Here is a 14,923-nt window from a genome sequence, read left to right on the forward strand (position 1 = left end):
TCTTCTTCGAGTGCGATCCCTGTGGGTGCTCCACTTCAGGTGTCAGTGCGCCGTGGCGCCATCGATCAGAGATTTATGGTAGCAATGTCCACGCGGGTCATGCATGCCCAGTAGGTATCTTGCAGTGCCATTGATGTCGTGTCCAGCGCGCGTACGGCCCGAGCCCTCCAGTTCCTTCTTAACCATCCTCGGCTGAAGACAGAGCTCTGGGGCAGTGTTCACTCTTCCCATACCTTTAGAAATAATAGTTTAGATAGTTAGTTAGTCAGTTATAAAGTTGTATTTAGTGTTAGTGTTAGTTTTATTAGAAATTTGTTTTTTTTACTTCTCCTGGTTTTACCCTCCCTGTAGTTTCCCCGCAGCGGGGTCTGTTAACTGTTCAAGATGCTGGCTCCCAGGCTTTCAATAATGCGGCTCCTGCCGCAAACCAATGCCCGTTTCTGACGGACACTCCTTGTGTGTCTGATGTCTCGGTGAGGCGCATAGCCCACAAAAATGCACCCACTGTAGTAACCTGAAGATGAGAGCTCAGCGCGACCGGGATCTCCGCCTCAAAATGATCTTGATGGAGAAATCTCTCCAACCAGAGATGGACCACCGGCCTCCTATCTGGGCGCCCTTCCCTTCAGGAACAGGAGACATGCCTTCCTCTAACAGACCAAGGAGGAGGGCACAGACGTCTCCGCAGAAAGCACTGCAGAAACATAGGCAGTCTTCTGCCAGGTCGCTACCCCCGATGCCGATACATGCTCTTTGGACTAAAGTTTACTCCTCGGCGACATTACAATTCAGAGTCGCCAATTATTCTGCTATATTAGCAAAATATGATTATGATAACTATAGGATATTGAGAAACAAGCACAATTCAAGGCCATTCTAAACAAAGGTCAACTCGTTGTGGAAACAGCCCTCCAGGAGTCTTTGGACATCACAGATACAGCAGCCAGAACCACGGCCGTAGTGATGTGCCAGGTGTCCTGGTTGCAATTCTCAGGCATTCCTAAAGAACTCCAAACCAAGGTCGAGGACTTACCTTTTGACCGAGAGAAGTTGTTCTCGATCAAGATGGACAAGGTGCTCCATTCGATGAAAGATTCCTGAGCCATTCTGCTCACTCTGGGGATCTACACCCCATCTGCAAAGAGAAGGAGGTGCAATCTTATCAGAGGCCCAGAGTCTCCTCCTCTAACTGACAGCAGCAACGCCTATACGAGAACCAAAGACAGCGTCAACGTTCGCAGCGACAGACAGCACCTCAGTCTTAACCATCAACTTCTCAATTGGCTCTGCCCAAACCACAATTTTGAAGTTTTGGTTGAGGGTCTGGACGACCTCCCTCACCAGGCAGTGCTTACACCCAATTCGTCCCCATGCTTTGGTCACCGCCTTTGCCCATTCTACCACATCTGGGCATCAATAACCACAGACCAATGGGTTTTAGAGATCGTATGATCGGGATATACCATCCCCTTTACCTACCGACCACCTACCCTACCCTCCTCCCCATCCCTCTTCAGGGACCTTTCTCACGAGCACCTGTTATGACAAGAAGTCGATCACTTTCTACAACTAAGTACCGTGGAACGAGTACCTTTGCAATACAAGGGGAAGGGGGTCTATTCCCACTACTTCCTGACCCAGAAGAAGAACGGGTGATGGAGACCAATCTTGGATCTTAGGAACCTCAACAAGTTCATATGCACTCAAAAGTTCAAGATGGTCACACTGGGCACGATACTTCTAGCGCTGCAAAGGGGGGACTGGTTTTCAGCCCTTGACCTCCAAGATTTCCTTCTCAAAGGTCCAACTCAACAAGAAGCACGGGACGCAGTCCAGATGATGATCACACGTCTGTTCAGGGATCTAGAGCTACAGATAAATAAACGAAAATCCATTCTAGTCCCCGTCCAGCAGCTGGACTTCATCGGGGCACATCTCGATGCCATACAAGCCAAGGCATTCCTGCCCCTGAACAGATTCACAGCTCTGACAAACCTTATCACAGAGGTAAGAGTCAGTCCCCAAACACCGGCTTGACTGTCCTACAGCTGCCAGGACACAAGGCAGCCACAATGTTCATGTATCAGAGGGGTAGCCGTGTTAGTCTGAATCTGTAAAAAGCAACAGAGGGTCCTGTGGCACCTTTAAGACTAACAGAAGTATTGGGAGCATAAGCTTTCGTGGGTAAGAACCTCACTTCTTCAGATGCAAGTAATGGAAATCTCCAGAGGCAGGTATAAATCAGTGTGGAGATAACGAGGTTAGTTCAATCAGGGAGGGTGAGGTGCTCTGCTAGCAGTAGAGGTGTGAACACCAAGGGAGGAGAAACTGCTTCTGTAGTTGGATAGCCATTCACAGTCTTTGTTTAATCCTGATCTGATGGTGTCAAATTTGCAAATGAACTGGAGCTCAGCAGTTTCTCTTTGGAGTCTGGTCCTGAAGTTTTTTTGCTGTAAGATGGCTACCTTAACATCTGCTATTGTGTGGCCAGGGAGGTTAAAGTGTTCTCCTACAGGTTTTTGTATATTGCCATTCCTGATATCTGACTTGTGTCCATTTATCCTCTTGCGTAGTGACTGTCCAGTTTGGCCAATGTACATAGCAGAGGGGCATTGCTGGCACATGATGGCATATATAACATTGGTGGACGTGCAGGTGAATGAGCCGGTGATGTTGTAGCTGATCTGGTTAGGTCCTGTGATAGTGCTGCTGGTGTAGATATGTGGGCAGAGTTGGCATCGAGGTTTGTTGCATGGGTTGGTTCCTGAGTTAGAGTTGTTATGGTGCGGTGCGTGGTTGCTGGTGAGAATATGCTTAAGGTTGTCAGGTTGTCTGTGGGCGAGGACAGGCCTGCCTCCCAAGGTCTGTGAAAGTGAGGGGTCATTGTCCAGGATGGGTTGTAGATCACTGATGATGCGTTGGAGAGGTTTAAGCTGAGGGCTGTAGGTGATGGCCAGTGGAGTTCTGTTGGTTTCTTTTTTGGGCCTGTCTTGTAGCAGGAGGCTTCTGGGTACACGTCTGGCTCTGTTGATTTGTTCCTTTATTTCCTTGTGTGGGTATCGTAGTTTTGAGAATGCTTGGTGAAGATCTTGTAGGTGTTGGTCTCTGTCTGAGGGGTTGGAGCAGATGCGGTTGTACCTCAGTGCTTGGCTGTAAACGATGGATCGTGTGGTGTGTCCGGGGTGGAAGCTGGAGGCATGAAGGTAGGCATAGCGGTCGGTGGGTTTTCGGTATAGGGTGGTGTTAACGTGGCCATTGCTTATTTGTACTGTGGTGTCCAGGAAGTGGACCTCCCGTGTAGATTGGTCCAGGCTGAGGTTGATGGTGGGGTGGAAGCTGTTGAAATCATGGTGGAATTCTTCCAGGGTCTCCTTCCCATGGGTCCAGATGATGAAGATGTCATCAATGTAGCGTAGGTAGAGAAGGGGCGTGAGTGGACGAGAGCTGAGGAAGCGTTGTTCCAGGTCAGCCATAAAGATGTTGGCATATTGTGGGGCCATGCGGGTGCCCATAGCGGTGCCACTGGTCTGGAGGTATATAATGTCACCAAATTTGAAATAATTGTGCGTGAGGATAAAGTCGCAGAGCTCGGCAATAAGTTGTGCTGTGTCATCATCAGGGATACTGTTCCTGACAGCTTGTATTCCATCTGTGTGTGGGATGTTTGTGTAGAGAGCCTCTACATCCATGGTGGCTAGGATGGTGTTTTCTGGGAGGTCACCAATGCATTGTAGTTTTCTCAGGAAATCTGTGGTGTCACGGAGATAGCTGGGAGTGCTGGTGGCGTAGGGTCTGAGTAGGGAGTCCACATATCCAGACAGTCCTTCAGTGAGAGTGCCAATGCCCGAGATGATGGGGCGTCCAGGATTTCCAGGTTTGTGGATCTTGGGTAGTAGATAGAATAACCCCGGTCGGGGCTCTAAGGGTATGTTGATTTGTTCCTGTGTTAGTGTAGGGAGTGTCCTGAGTAGATGGTGCAGTTTCTTAGTGTATTCCTCAGTGGGATCTGAGGAAAGTGGCCTGTAGAATTTGGTATTGGAGAGTTGTCTGGCGGCCTCCTTCTGGTAGTCAGACCTGTTCATGATGACAACAGCACCTCCTTTATCAGCCTCTTTGATGATAATGTCAGGGTGGTTTCTGAGGCTGTGGATGGCATTGCGTTCTGCACGACTTAGGTTATGAGGCAAGCGATGTTGTTTTTCCACAATTTCTGCCTGTGCACGTCGGCGGAAGCATTCTATGTATAGGTCCAGACTGTCATTTCGACCCTCAGGAGGAGTCCATGTGGAGTTCTTCTTCCTGTGTTGTTGGTGGGAGGGTATCTGTGTATCAGTGCGCTGTTCAGTGTTATCTTGAAAGTATTCTCTGAGTCGGAGGCGGCGAAAGTAGGCTTCCAGATCACCGCAGAACTGTATCATGTTCGTGGGGGTGCTGGGGCAAAAAGAGAGTCCCCGAGATAGGACAGACTCCTCTGCTGGGTTGAGTGTGTAGCTGGATAAATTGACAATATTGCTGGGTGAGTTGGGGGTACCCCTGTTGTGGCCCCATGTGCCAGGTAGGATTTTAGACAGCTTACGGTCCTTTTTCCTTTGTAGAGAGGTGAAGTGTGTAATGTAGATCTCCTGTCTTATTTTAGTAAAGTCCATTTGTGTGGAGGGTTGGTTATTTATGAAAGTTTCCAGGTTGGAGAGCTCTTTCTTGATGTTTATCTGTTTGCTGTATAGGATGCTGATCAGGTGGTTCCTCAGTTTCTTTGATAGTGTATGGCATAATCTCTCACTGTGGTCTGTGCAGTATGTAGATAGCAATGGATTTTTCACCTTCAGTCCATTTGGTATGATGTCCATCCGTTTGCATTTGGAAAGGAAGATGATATCTGTCTGTATTTGTGCAAGTACAGACAGATACTTTAGAAGATCTTGTAGGTGTTGCTCCAACCCCTCAGACAGAGACCAACACCTACAAGATCTTCACCAAGCATTCTCAAAACTACGATACCCACACAAGGAAATAAAGGAACAAATCAACAGAGCCAGACGTGTACCCAGAAGCCTCCTGCTACAAGACAGGCCCAAAAAAGAAACCAACAGAACTCCACTGGCCATCACCTACAGCCCTCAGCTTAAACCTCTCCAACGCATCATCAGTGATCTACAACCCATCCTGGACAATGACCCCTCACTTTCACAGACCTTGGGAGGCAGGCCTGTCCTCGCCCACAGACAACCTGACAACCTTAAGCATATTCTCACCAGCAACCACGCACCGCACCATAACAACTCTAACTCAGGAACCAACCCATGCAACAAACCTCGATGCCAACTCTGCCCACATATCTACACCAGCAGCACTATCACAGGACCTAACCAGATCAGCTACAACATCACCGGCTCATTCACCTGCACGTCCACCAATGTTATATATGCCATCATGTGCCAGCAATGCCCCTCTGCTATGTACATTGGCCAAACTGGACAGTCACTACGCAAGAGGATAAATGGACACAAGTCAGATATCAGGAATGGTAATATACAAAAACCTGTAGGAGAACACTTTAACCTCCCTGGCCACACAATAGCAGATGTTAAGGTAGCCATCTTACAGCAAAAAAACTTCAGGACCAGACTCCAAAGAGAAACTGCTGAGCTCCAGTTCATTTGCAAATTTGACACCATCAGATCAGGATTAAACAAAGACTGTGAATGGCTATCCAACTACAGAAGCAGTTTCTCCTCCCTTGGTGTTCACACCTCTACTGCTAGCAGAGCACCTCACCCTCCCTGATTGAACTAACCTCGTTATCTCCACACTGATTTATACCTGCCTCTGGAGATTTCCATTACTTGCATCTGAAGAAGTGAGGTTCTTACCCACGAAAGCTTATGCTCCCAATACTTCTGTTAGTCTTAAAGGTGCCACAGGACCCTCTGTTGCTTTTTACAATGTTCATGGTACGACATACAAGACTACATATGTGCTGCCTACAGGGCTGGTTGAGCTCGGTATACATACCCAGCAAGCACAGCCTGCACAAACGACTTACAGTACCACCCTGTGTCCTGGACTCTCTACACTGGTGGACAAGACCAGAAAATGTATCATGGGCATCCCATTCCAACAGGAACCCCCATCACTAGTAATCACGACAGACATCTCGCTGATAGTCTGGGGCTCCCACATGCATCAGCGTACAGTTCAAGAAAAATGGTCTCTTGCGTAGATTCAGCTACACATCAATCTACTAGAGCTATGCGCAGTCCACAATGCCTACAAACACTTCCTACCTCACATAAAGAACAAATCAATTTGTGTAATGACCGACAACATTGCTTGCATGTTTTACATCAATCTCCAAGGGGGCGCTCGATCTCACTCACTATGCCCCGAAGCTATGAAAGTGTGGAACTGGTGCATACACCGCAACATAAACATTTCAGCCTCCTTTCTTCCCTGCTACCCTACTTCTCTCAAGATCACAAATGGGAAATGAACGAGCGAGTCCTGCTATCCATATTCCGCCAGTGGAGCACTCCACTCATCGACCTGTTTGCATCCCCGACAAACCGCAAATGCACAATGTTCTGCTCGAGAGCGGGAATGGGACCACGATCACTGGGGGACACCTTCCTCATCACATGAGATGCACAATTCATGTAAGCGTTCCCACCAATTCCCATGATATCACACGTGATACGCAAGATATGCCTAGACAAGGCCAAGGTCATCCTCATAGTCCCAACGTAGTCCAGGCAAGCCTGGTACCCTTACCTGATGCATATGGCGATATGCGCCCCTCAAGCTCTCCCTTGCCATCCAGACCTGCTGTCTCAGAACAACGGTCACACTCTTCACCCCAATCTGGAGAAACTCCGCCTTCAAGCATGGCTCCTGCATGGGTCCACTATGGCGAACTAGCCTGCTCGGAACAAGTCAAACACGTATTACTAAACAGCAGGAAAGTGACCACGTGTAATACTTACCTTCAAAAATGGAAGAGATTTTCCTCCTGGTGTCAAGAAAAACACGTAACAGCCTCCACAACGCCGCTACCATTAGTGCTGGAATACCTACTGGTGCTGAAATGCTCGGATTTAGCAGCGAGCTCGATCAAAGTCCACCTCTAACAGCATTCCATCATGAGATTGATGGAACATCGATCTTCATGCACCCCATTACTAAACGCTTCCTTGTGGGTCTCCAGAACATTTACCCAGAGGTTCGTCAACCTATTCCAGTCTGGGACCTCAATCTGATATTGAAATGCCTCACCAGAACGCCATTTGAATCCCTAGCCACCTGTTCCCTACTACATTTATTCATGAAAGTGGCCTTTTTGGTTGCTATTACTTCCACCAGATGGGTGAGTGAGATAGGGGCTCTCATTGCCGATCCTCCCTACACAATATTCTTCAAAGACAAAGTCACGCTATGCCTGCACCTAAAATTTCTACCAAAGGTAATATCATCCTTTCATATGAACCAACCAATCCATCTTCCTACATTCTATTCTAAGCCTCACGAGACTCCAACAGAGACCGTCTTGCATACATTGGACGTCAGGCGGGTGTTAGAGTTTTACCTGGAAAGGACCAAACCTTTCCGGAAATCTCCTAGACTTTTCGTTCCTACTACTGAACGTTCAAAAGGCTGCGCGATCTCCACTCAGAGATTGTCTAAATGGATCTCCACATGCATTCAACGTTGCTATCATATTTGAAAAGCAGACCCTCCTACACACATCACAGCACATTCCACACGATCCTCTGTAGCATTCCTAAACAATGTTCTGTTATTAGAGATTTGTAGGGCAGCCACTTGGGCCTCTGTCCACACATTTACTGAGTACTGTGCTATCACTCAAGACTCTAGGGCTGACACCATAGTTGGCTCTAACCGTACTTACCTCTACGACTCAAATGAACCCAAAGTCCCTCCTGCCTTCTGAGGGATACTTCTCTACAGTCACCTGAAGTGGAGCACCCACAGGGACAGCACTCGAAGAAGAAGAGAAGATTACTCACCTGGTGCAGTAACTGAGGTTTTTCGAGATATGTGTCTCTGTAGGTGCTCCACTACCCACCTTCCTCCCCTCTACTTCGGAGTTCGCCATTAGGACTCTGCGGTAGAGAAGGAACTGGAGGACTTGGGTCGTGCATGTGCTAGACATGGCAACAACAGCACTGCGAGATGCCTACTGTGCATGCGCAACCCGTGTGGACACTGCTACCATAAATCTCCGATCAATGGTGCTGGGACGCACCGACACCTGAAGTGGAGCACCCACACGGACACACATCTCGAAGAACCTCAGTTACTGCACTAGGTGAGTAATCTTCTCTTTCTCTTTTCCTTATTTTCAAATCATTTGCCATCACATCTGTGCAATAACCTCCCTTTACAAGGGTGAAAGTTAATGATTCTAGGAACAGCATTAGCATCTGTATTGATATAATTTCCCCAGGTAAATGTGGTACACAGGATGGTTCTGTTTGCCCCTGAACCCTCATGAATACCTGACTCTCCTGTGATAGGATTTCTTTAGTCTCAAGGCAAGGGGGAATATGCCATCTGGTTTCTTCTAGCCCTCTACTGTGGGACCAGTTGTATTTCCCACCCTGTTCACTCTTTTTGCTCTCCTCTTGAGCTAGTATCTCCTAGTTGATGGAGCAGAGCCCAGGAGTGGGCAAACAGATGAAAATAATAGCTTAGATGAGTACATTCCATTGAATATTTCTTCACCAGCACAAGGGTTGACTGACAAAACATAAACAGTTCCTGATGATGGCTAATGATTTTTGTTGTTTTTCTTTTTCTCTGGAATCAGGAAGAGATTGCTGTGGCTTGGGATGTAATCCGCACAGAGCCTATAATAGTGCGATTGCACTGTTCACTTACACAGTACTTAAATGGTCCAGGTTAGTCACATTTGCATTTTTCCTGTGCTGTGTACGATGTCTTAGTTGTGAGCCATGTATAGGGTAGCAGATATACATGTTCATTGCTAAAGCCCCAATCCTGAAAATATATCTGCACATGTTTAACTTTACTATCGTGAGTGGTCCTATTGACTTCAAGTTAAGCCTCTGCATAAGTGTTTGCACGATCAATACTAAGGGCATGTCTACACTGCCCCGCAGTTTGGACTAAAAGGGTGTTGACAGCAGTACACACCGAAGTGCTGTGCTATAACTCCCCTGTGTGGACACTGCAGATGTGAATGTAAAAGTCTTGGGTTTGCACCTCTTCAAAGAGGACTACATTAGTGCGGACTCGGACCTTCATGTTCATGCCCATAGCATCCACATGGAGGAGTTACAGTACAACACTTTCATGTGAACTGCTATTCACACCCACTGAGGCTTCCAATCCTGGCTCTCAGTTCAGATCTATGTCTGTGGGAGAATTCTGCCCCTGAACGATGAAGATATTTTTCCGGTCATGATTTGTCTGGGAAAAATACCCTAGTAAGCCATTTCTTAGGGACTCCATTGTCTGCAACTGCTTTCTGCAAGCTATGATCTGTTCATTATATCAGTACCTTATTTATGCTTGGCTTAGTGTCTTGTTTCACCACATCTTACTATTTGAATATATTTTTTTTATAAATGTTCATGTGTTTATTTATTGCAAATAACTATTGTAACTTTATGTTAACATTTATTATTGTGTTAGCCAACTCCAATATGAAGTCAAAATTCTAACACACTCAGCAACAGAGGGTGAACTTTGCAAATCCTTATCCAGCTGGTTATGTTCTAGCAAGACCATAAGCGACAATAAAACTTTTCCACTCGTGACAAGGTTAAAGCAGGAATTATAGGCTCCAATCCTGCAGCTAACTTTGTGCAGAAGCACCCTTGAGCCTGTATGCAGTCAATTGCAGGATCAGGGCGAGAGACAGGTGCTTTGCCATTATTGATCTTATGAGTATAGTGCAGTTGCTGTTTCTGCCAGTGATTTTCAGTAAAAAAGAACAATGAGCTCAATCTCACATATCAATATATGAAGGAACTCTCTCTCTCCTCAACCTTTCCCCATGAAACACTGTTCTGAGTAATAACTTGTTATTACCTTATGGTATGTATATCTTTCCTTGTGTGTCTGCCATTCACTGATGGAAGAAACAGATGTACTATATGTTCAAAGGGAGGCAAAATATGGCTGGCTGCTGTTTCAAATGTGTTATACAGAATACAAGTGTTTTGAAATTTCTGTTCTTATTTAGTACCTAGCCAGATTACTACCAATGTTCTTTTTTTCCATTTTTTATGAGTAGTATGGAATTTTTTATATTGATAAGATACCTCTAGGTTCCTGTTTTGGAAATATACGGAAAAAATAAATATATGTATATTTGCAAGGTTGCCAAACACATGCCATTATAAGATCCTGTTTTCACTTGCGTATAATTTTGGCAACTTTAACTGTTTAAGGTGAATATACACTGTATATATATTTAAAAATGCAAAACAAAACCCATTCATTAGAGTATAGTTTATGGACAGAAATAGATATTTTTCAAGAATTCATTTATCTGTACTATGATGAGTACTTGAATATTGGGAATGGGAGCAATGGATTTTCCATACTAAATGATATCACTGGTCCATCAGGCATAGGTGCTGGAACTAGGAGTGCTGGGGGTGCTGCTGCAGAGCACCCCCACTATACAAATTGTTCCAGCTCCACTGCCATCTGGTCTGGTATCCTCCTTCTGGCAGTGTCCATTACCTAATGTTTAAAAGGAAGTGAAATGCACCATGGCAGTTCTGAAATGCAGCACATCCCATGCTAATTGTGTGGAAAAGGGCTCCTAAACCCTTCAGGCAATCAGGCAATCATCTTATGCTCTGAAATATGAGATTTAGTTACACTTTAGAATTTATAAATCTAAATACATTGTTACTGCTAATCACATTATCCATCCCATTTGAAAATCCAACCACAGTTTGTCTCAGAAAGCTTAAACAGCATTTAAATAATAGCACTGCACAAAAGGATAAAAAAATCAACAGATGTTTCTTTGAAAGAAGGGAAATTTGAGGGAGACGGAAGATATGTTTTGAATTATTTGCAAATGAAACAATCATTCTAAAGAGCACCTGGCAAACAGTGGCATTTCAGATTAGAACTGGCATTTTTATTGCCTTTAAAAAAATAATAATGATCAGAATAACATATGCTTAAAAATCACGATTTCATTCTGATAGAAGTTAACTTCAAATATTAAGCCAAATCTTTAGGATCTCTTTTTTTCAGTGTAATCATTATAGTTCTTTTCTTTTCTTACAATAATGAAATGCATTTGTTTGGACAATATCAATGCTTGTAATATATGCTGGTTGTTATCCTGCCTCAAAGAATTGAGATTTCTTCAATAAGTGCTTGGTGCCATCTGCCATTTCAATCTAGTAAATGTTACAAAAGGATTTTGGTAATACTAGAACTGGAAGCTTGTTTCCAGCCTCCATGTCTTATGTTTTCAATTATCTGAGCCAATAAATATGGGCGTATTGATGGTGGGAATGGTATGAAGTCTGTATCCTATCACATAAATGACGACGTCTGAGCTTCCTTGATGAAAGTTCAGAACAGGCATTGGCTATTGGGATTCATACATGATGCATTCAGATGACAAGCTCTCTGGATCTTTTACTGAAATGCCTTCAAAAAATAAACCCTACAGATAAATGAAATTGGTAGGTTTTCTTTACATTCTAAGAGATAGAGACAGGGAACAGATAAATGTCTGAGTAGAGTTTGACTGTCTCTGCATGCTTACAGATTGGGCTAATTCTACTGTCCTATAATAGTTCAGGGGAACTTGAATAAATTAAAATTTCATACAGAAAATATTCTTTTTTCCGAGCAGAATTACCTTCTGCAACAAAAATATTCCAGATGTCCTACACTTTTAAAAAGTTCTGGAATGAGCATTGGGTAGGAAGGCCTCTCAGAGAGAAAACACTTTGCTCCAGAAAATATGGTGTGGTGCTGATGAGATACTAAAGGATCTATGGCAAGTCCTCTTTGGGGAAGAGCCTAATTCTATCCTCAGTCAGTCTGGTGTGAAAACAGGGGAATATTGTTGATTTCAGTGAGGTTGCTTTGCATTTACATGGTGTAATTGAGGGCAGAATTTGGTCCAAAGTCTCAAAGGGCTTTTAAAGAATAGTGAACAGTAAATAAAGAAAGGCAAGTAATGGAATCTCCACTTCCCCACCAAAAAGAGATTAAATGAGTAAGTAAATCAGTAAATCTTTTGAAGGTGAGGGAGAGTAATGCTCCCTGCAAAAAGAGATTTAAAAGAATAGAACCGTTTACTTGGAAATGAGATGGCCATGGCTGGAGTTGGGTTGCTAAACAGGGTGGGCCAATACTCTGAAGTGGTACTCAGGTGCTTGGCTGGCTGGTTCTTGCTCACGTGTTCAGGTTCCATACTGGCTCAGGCAAGAGTACCGCCCTCACCATTGTTTCCATGGTGTTTCCCATGGATAAATTAGCACAGAATATTGCCTGTAAATATCAAACCACTAATAGAATAAGTAGGTCTCTGTGATAGCCTGTTCTAGCATGGCAATTCCTATTTACACATATCACCAATATTGCATTTTCTGCAGTACCCACCGTGGATGTATTTCAGATCTCTACTAAGGAAAGATTTGGGTTGGGACATCAGCTGAAAAAGTAAGTTCTGGAAGAAATTTAATACGATCTTGCTTAATGCATTATTGTTACAATCATCCTATGTTAGCTCTTGCATTGGGTCAAGACACATTTAACAGATGGGTTGTAGTTCTCTTTGGGCCAAATGGCTCCTGACTGCTTTTTAAGTTAAAAAGTCCACCTCCTCCTTTCAAATTGTTTTGACAGTGCTGACAAATAACAGGTAATCCCTGTAAATGCTCCCCATGCCATTTATTGCAGTTTTATAAACTGTACTGTCTAAAGTGTGTGAAATCAAAGAGGATGCAGCTGAGACTCAGAATCATTAGACGGAAGGGATCTCGGAAGGTCATCTAGAGCAGTGGTTCTCAAAGCCAGTCCGCCGCTTGTTCAGGGAAAGCCCCTGGCAGGCCGGGCCGGTTTGTTTACCTGCCGCATCCGCAGGTTCGGCAAATCACGGCTCCCACTGGCCACGGTTCGCCGCTCCAGGCCAATGGGGCTGCAGGAAGGGCGGCCAGCACATCCCTCGTCCCGCGCCGCTTCTTGCAGCCCCCATTGGCCTGGAGCGGCGAACCGCGGCCAGTGGGAGCTGCGATCGGCCGAACCTGCAGACGCGGCAGGTAAACAAACCGGCCTGGCCTGCCACAGGCTTTCTCTGAACAAGCGGCGGACCGGCTTTGAGAACCACTGATCTAGTGTAGTCCCCTGCACTCATGGCAGGTCTAAGTACTATCTAGACCATGTTTTATTTCATATGGCAACTTAGATTTTAAGCTCTATGAGGCAGGCAACCTGTTATGTACAATGCCTAGCACAATGGGGCTCCAATCTGTGAGGGGTGACTTTGAGGTTCTACCACTAAAACTAATAACCACTTGGGCACTGATTTTCTGAGGCCGGTAAGGCAGGGTAGATTAAAAGATTTAGCAGTTTCATATAGCCAGTTCAAGACTTAGTTCAGTTTAGTTAAAATTCTGACGATTCAGCTTTTTGCAAATTCTCATTATTAATATTAATTAATAATTAATATGAATAATTACTATTAATAAAATGACAAGAATGTAAGTTTAAGGGTATGTCTACACAGCAAAAACAACTCTGCAGGCTCATAGCCCAGGTCAACTGACTTAGCTCGCAGTGCTTGCACTGCAGGGCTAAAAATAGCAGTGTAGACATTCAGGGTCAGGTTGGAGCCCTGGGCTGGACACAACTCGCCCTTGCCAGGTTTCAGAGCCTAGGGCTCTGACCCCTAACATCTACACAGTTATTTTTAGCCCTGAAGCACAAGCACAAGTCAGTTGACCTGGTCTCTTAGAGTCGCTGCTGTGGGGATTTTTTTGCTGTGTAGATGTACTCTAAACATCTACACCTTTAAAAAAAAGAGAAAAAAGGCAGTTTGGTTCCATAAAGAAATCTTTTGCTGGTAGATTTAAAGAAACAATCAGAAATAATCAGCACAGTGTTTTAATAACCTTGCAGATGAATTAACATTATTAAAAATCTGTGCAGTAATTTGAAATTGAGAAAAAAGTAATCAGTTCCTAATATTACATTTCATTCCTTATAGTACCTGTGAGTTGTACATTAGATAGCCTTTACAAGAGGCATACACAATGCATTTTTGTGTAATACATTTTGTCAGGCAGAGGGGGGAGATCTGTGATTGTACATCTACATAACTATGCAGTTAAGTCAAAAATTTTGAATAGCCACAGGTCTCATGGCCCCTCATCACTTTTGAGGGCAAGAAGATCTTCATCTTTTGAAAATCAATGAAATAGCCAGTTAAGCCAACACTACCATCTATTTTAACAGTACCACACATGCATCTCAAACCTAAACATTCTCACTGTTTCTGCATCTCGGTGACAAAGATACTTTCAAATCTTTCATCTTTGATGTGTATATGATGTATACTTATATAGCTTATATCAATAACACGGTCATTTTTTAAAGAGCCAAGTACTGGCCTCAATCCACCCATGTGACTCTCAAGTTCTTCATTTAGAATGAGGCCACTACATGGCTTTAAATGATGAATGTACAGGTGTTAGCTTTACAATTACTGTGACTTGGCTATGATTGTCTTTTCCTCCTTTACAGAATAATGCAGACATTTGTTACACAGCAGTGGAAAAATAGCAAAGAAAAATCAAATTGTACGCACAATAAGAAAGTGTCTGAGAAAAAGGTGAAATCCCCTCTGCACATCTTTTCTACATTGCGCAGGTAATACCAGGCGAAATATTGTTATTAT

At 44.3% G+C, this 14,923-nt stretch overlaps 1 protein-coding gene across 2 annotated transcripts in view; it reads left to right on the plus strand.

Moving 5' to 3' along the window:
- Positions 1-14,923, plus strand: part of PARP8 (poly(ADP-ribose) polymerase family member 8) — a 165,649-nt gene that overhangs the window by 96,967 nt on the left and 53,759 nt on the right. For both annotated transcript variants that reach the window (XM_065406201.1, XM_065406202.1), the window contains exons 9-11: positions 8,825-8,915; positions 12,621-12,687; positions 14,770-14,895. In XM_065406201.1, coding sequence (XP_065262273.1) covers positions 8,825-8,915; positions 12,621-12,687; positions 14,770-14,895 — 284 coding nt within the window. The remainder of the gene's footprint in view (positions 1-8,824; positions 8,916-12,620; positions 12,688-14,769; positions 14,896-14,923) is intronic.

Source organism: Emys orbicularis, chromosome 6, assembly GCF_028017835.1.
Source record: "Emys orbicularis isolate rEmyOrb1 chromosome 6, rEmyOrb1.hap1, whole genome shotgun sequence".
NCBI classification, from domain to species: Eukaryota; Metazoa; Chordata; order Testudines; family Emydidae; genus Emys; species Emys orbicularis.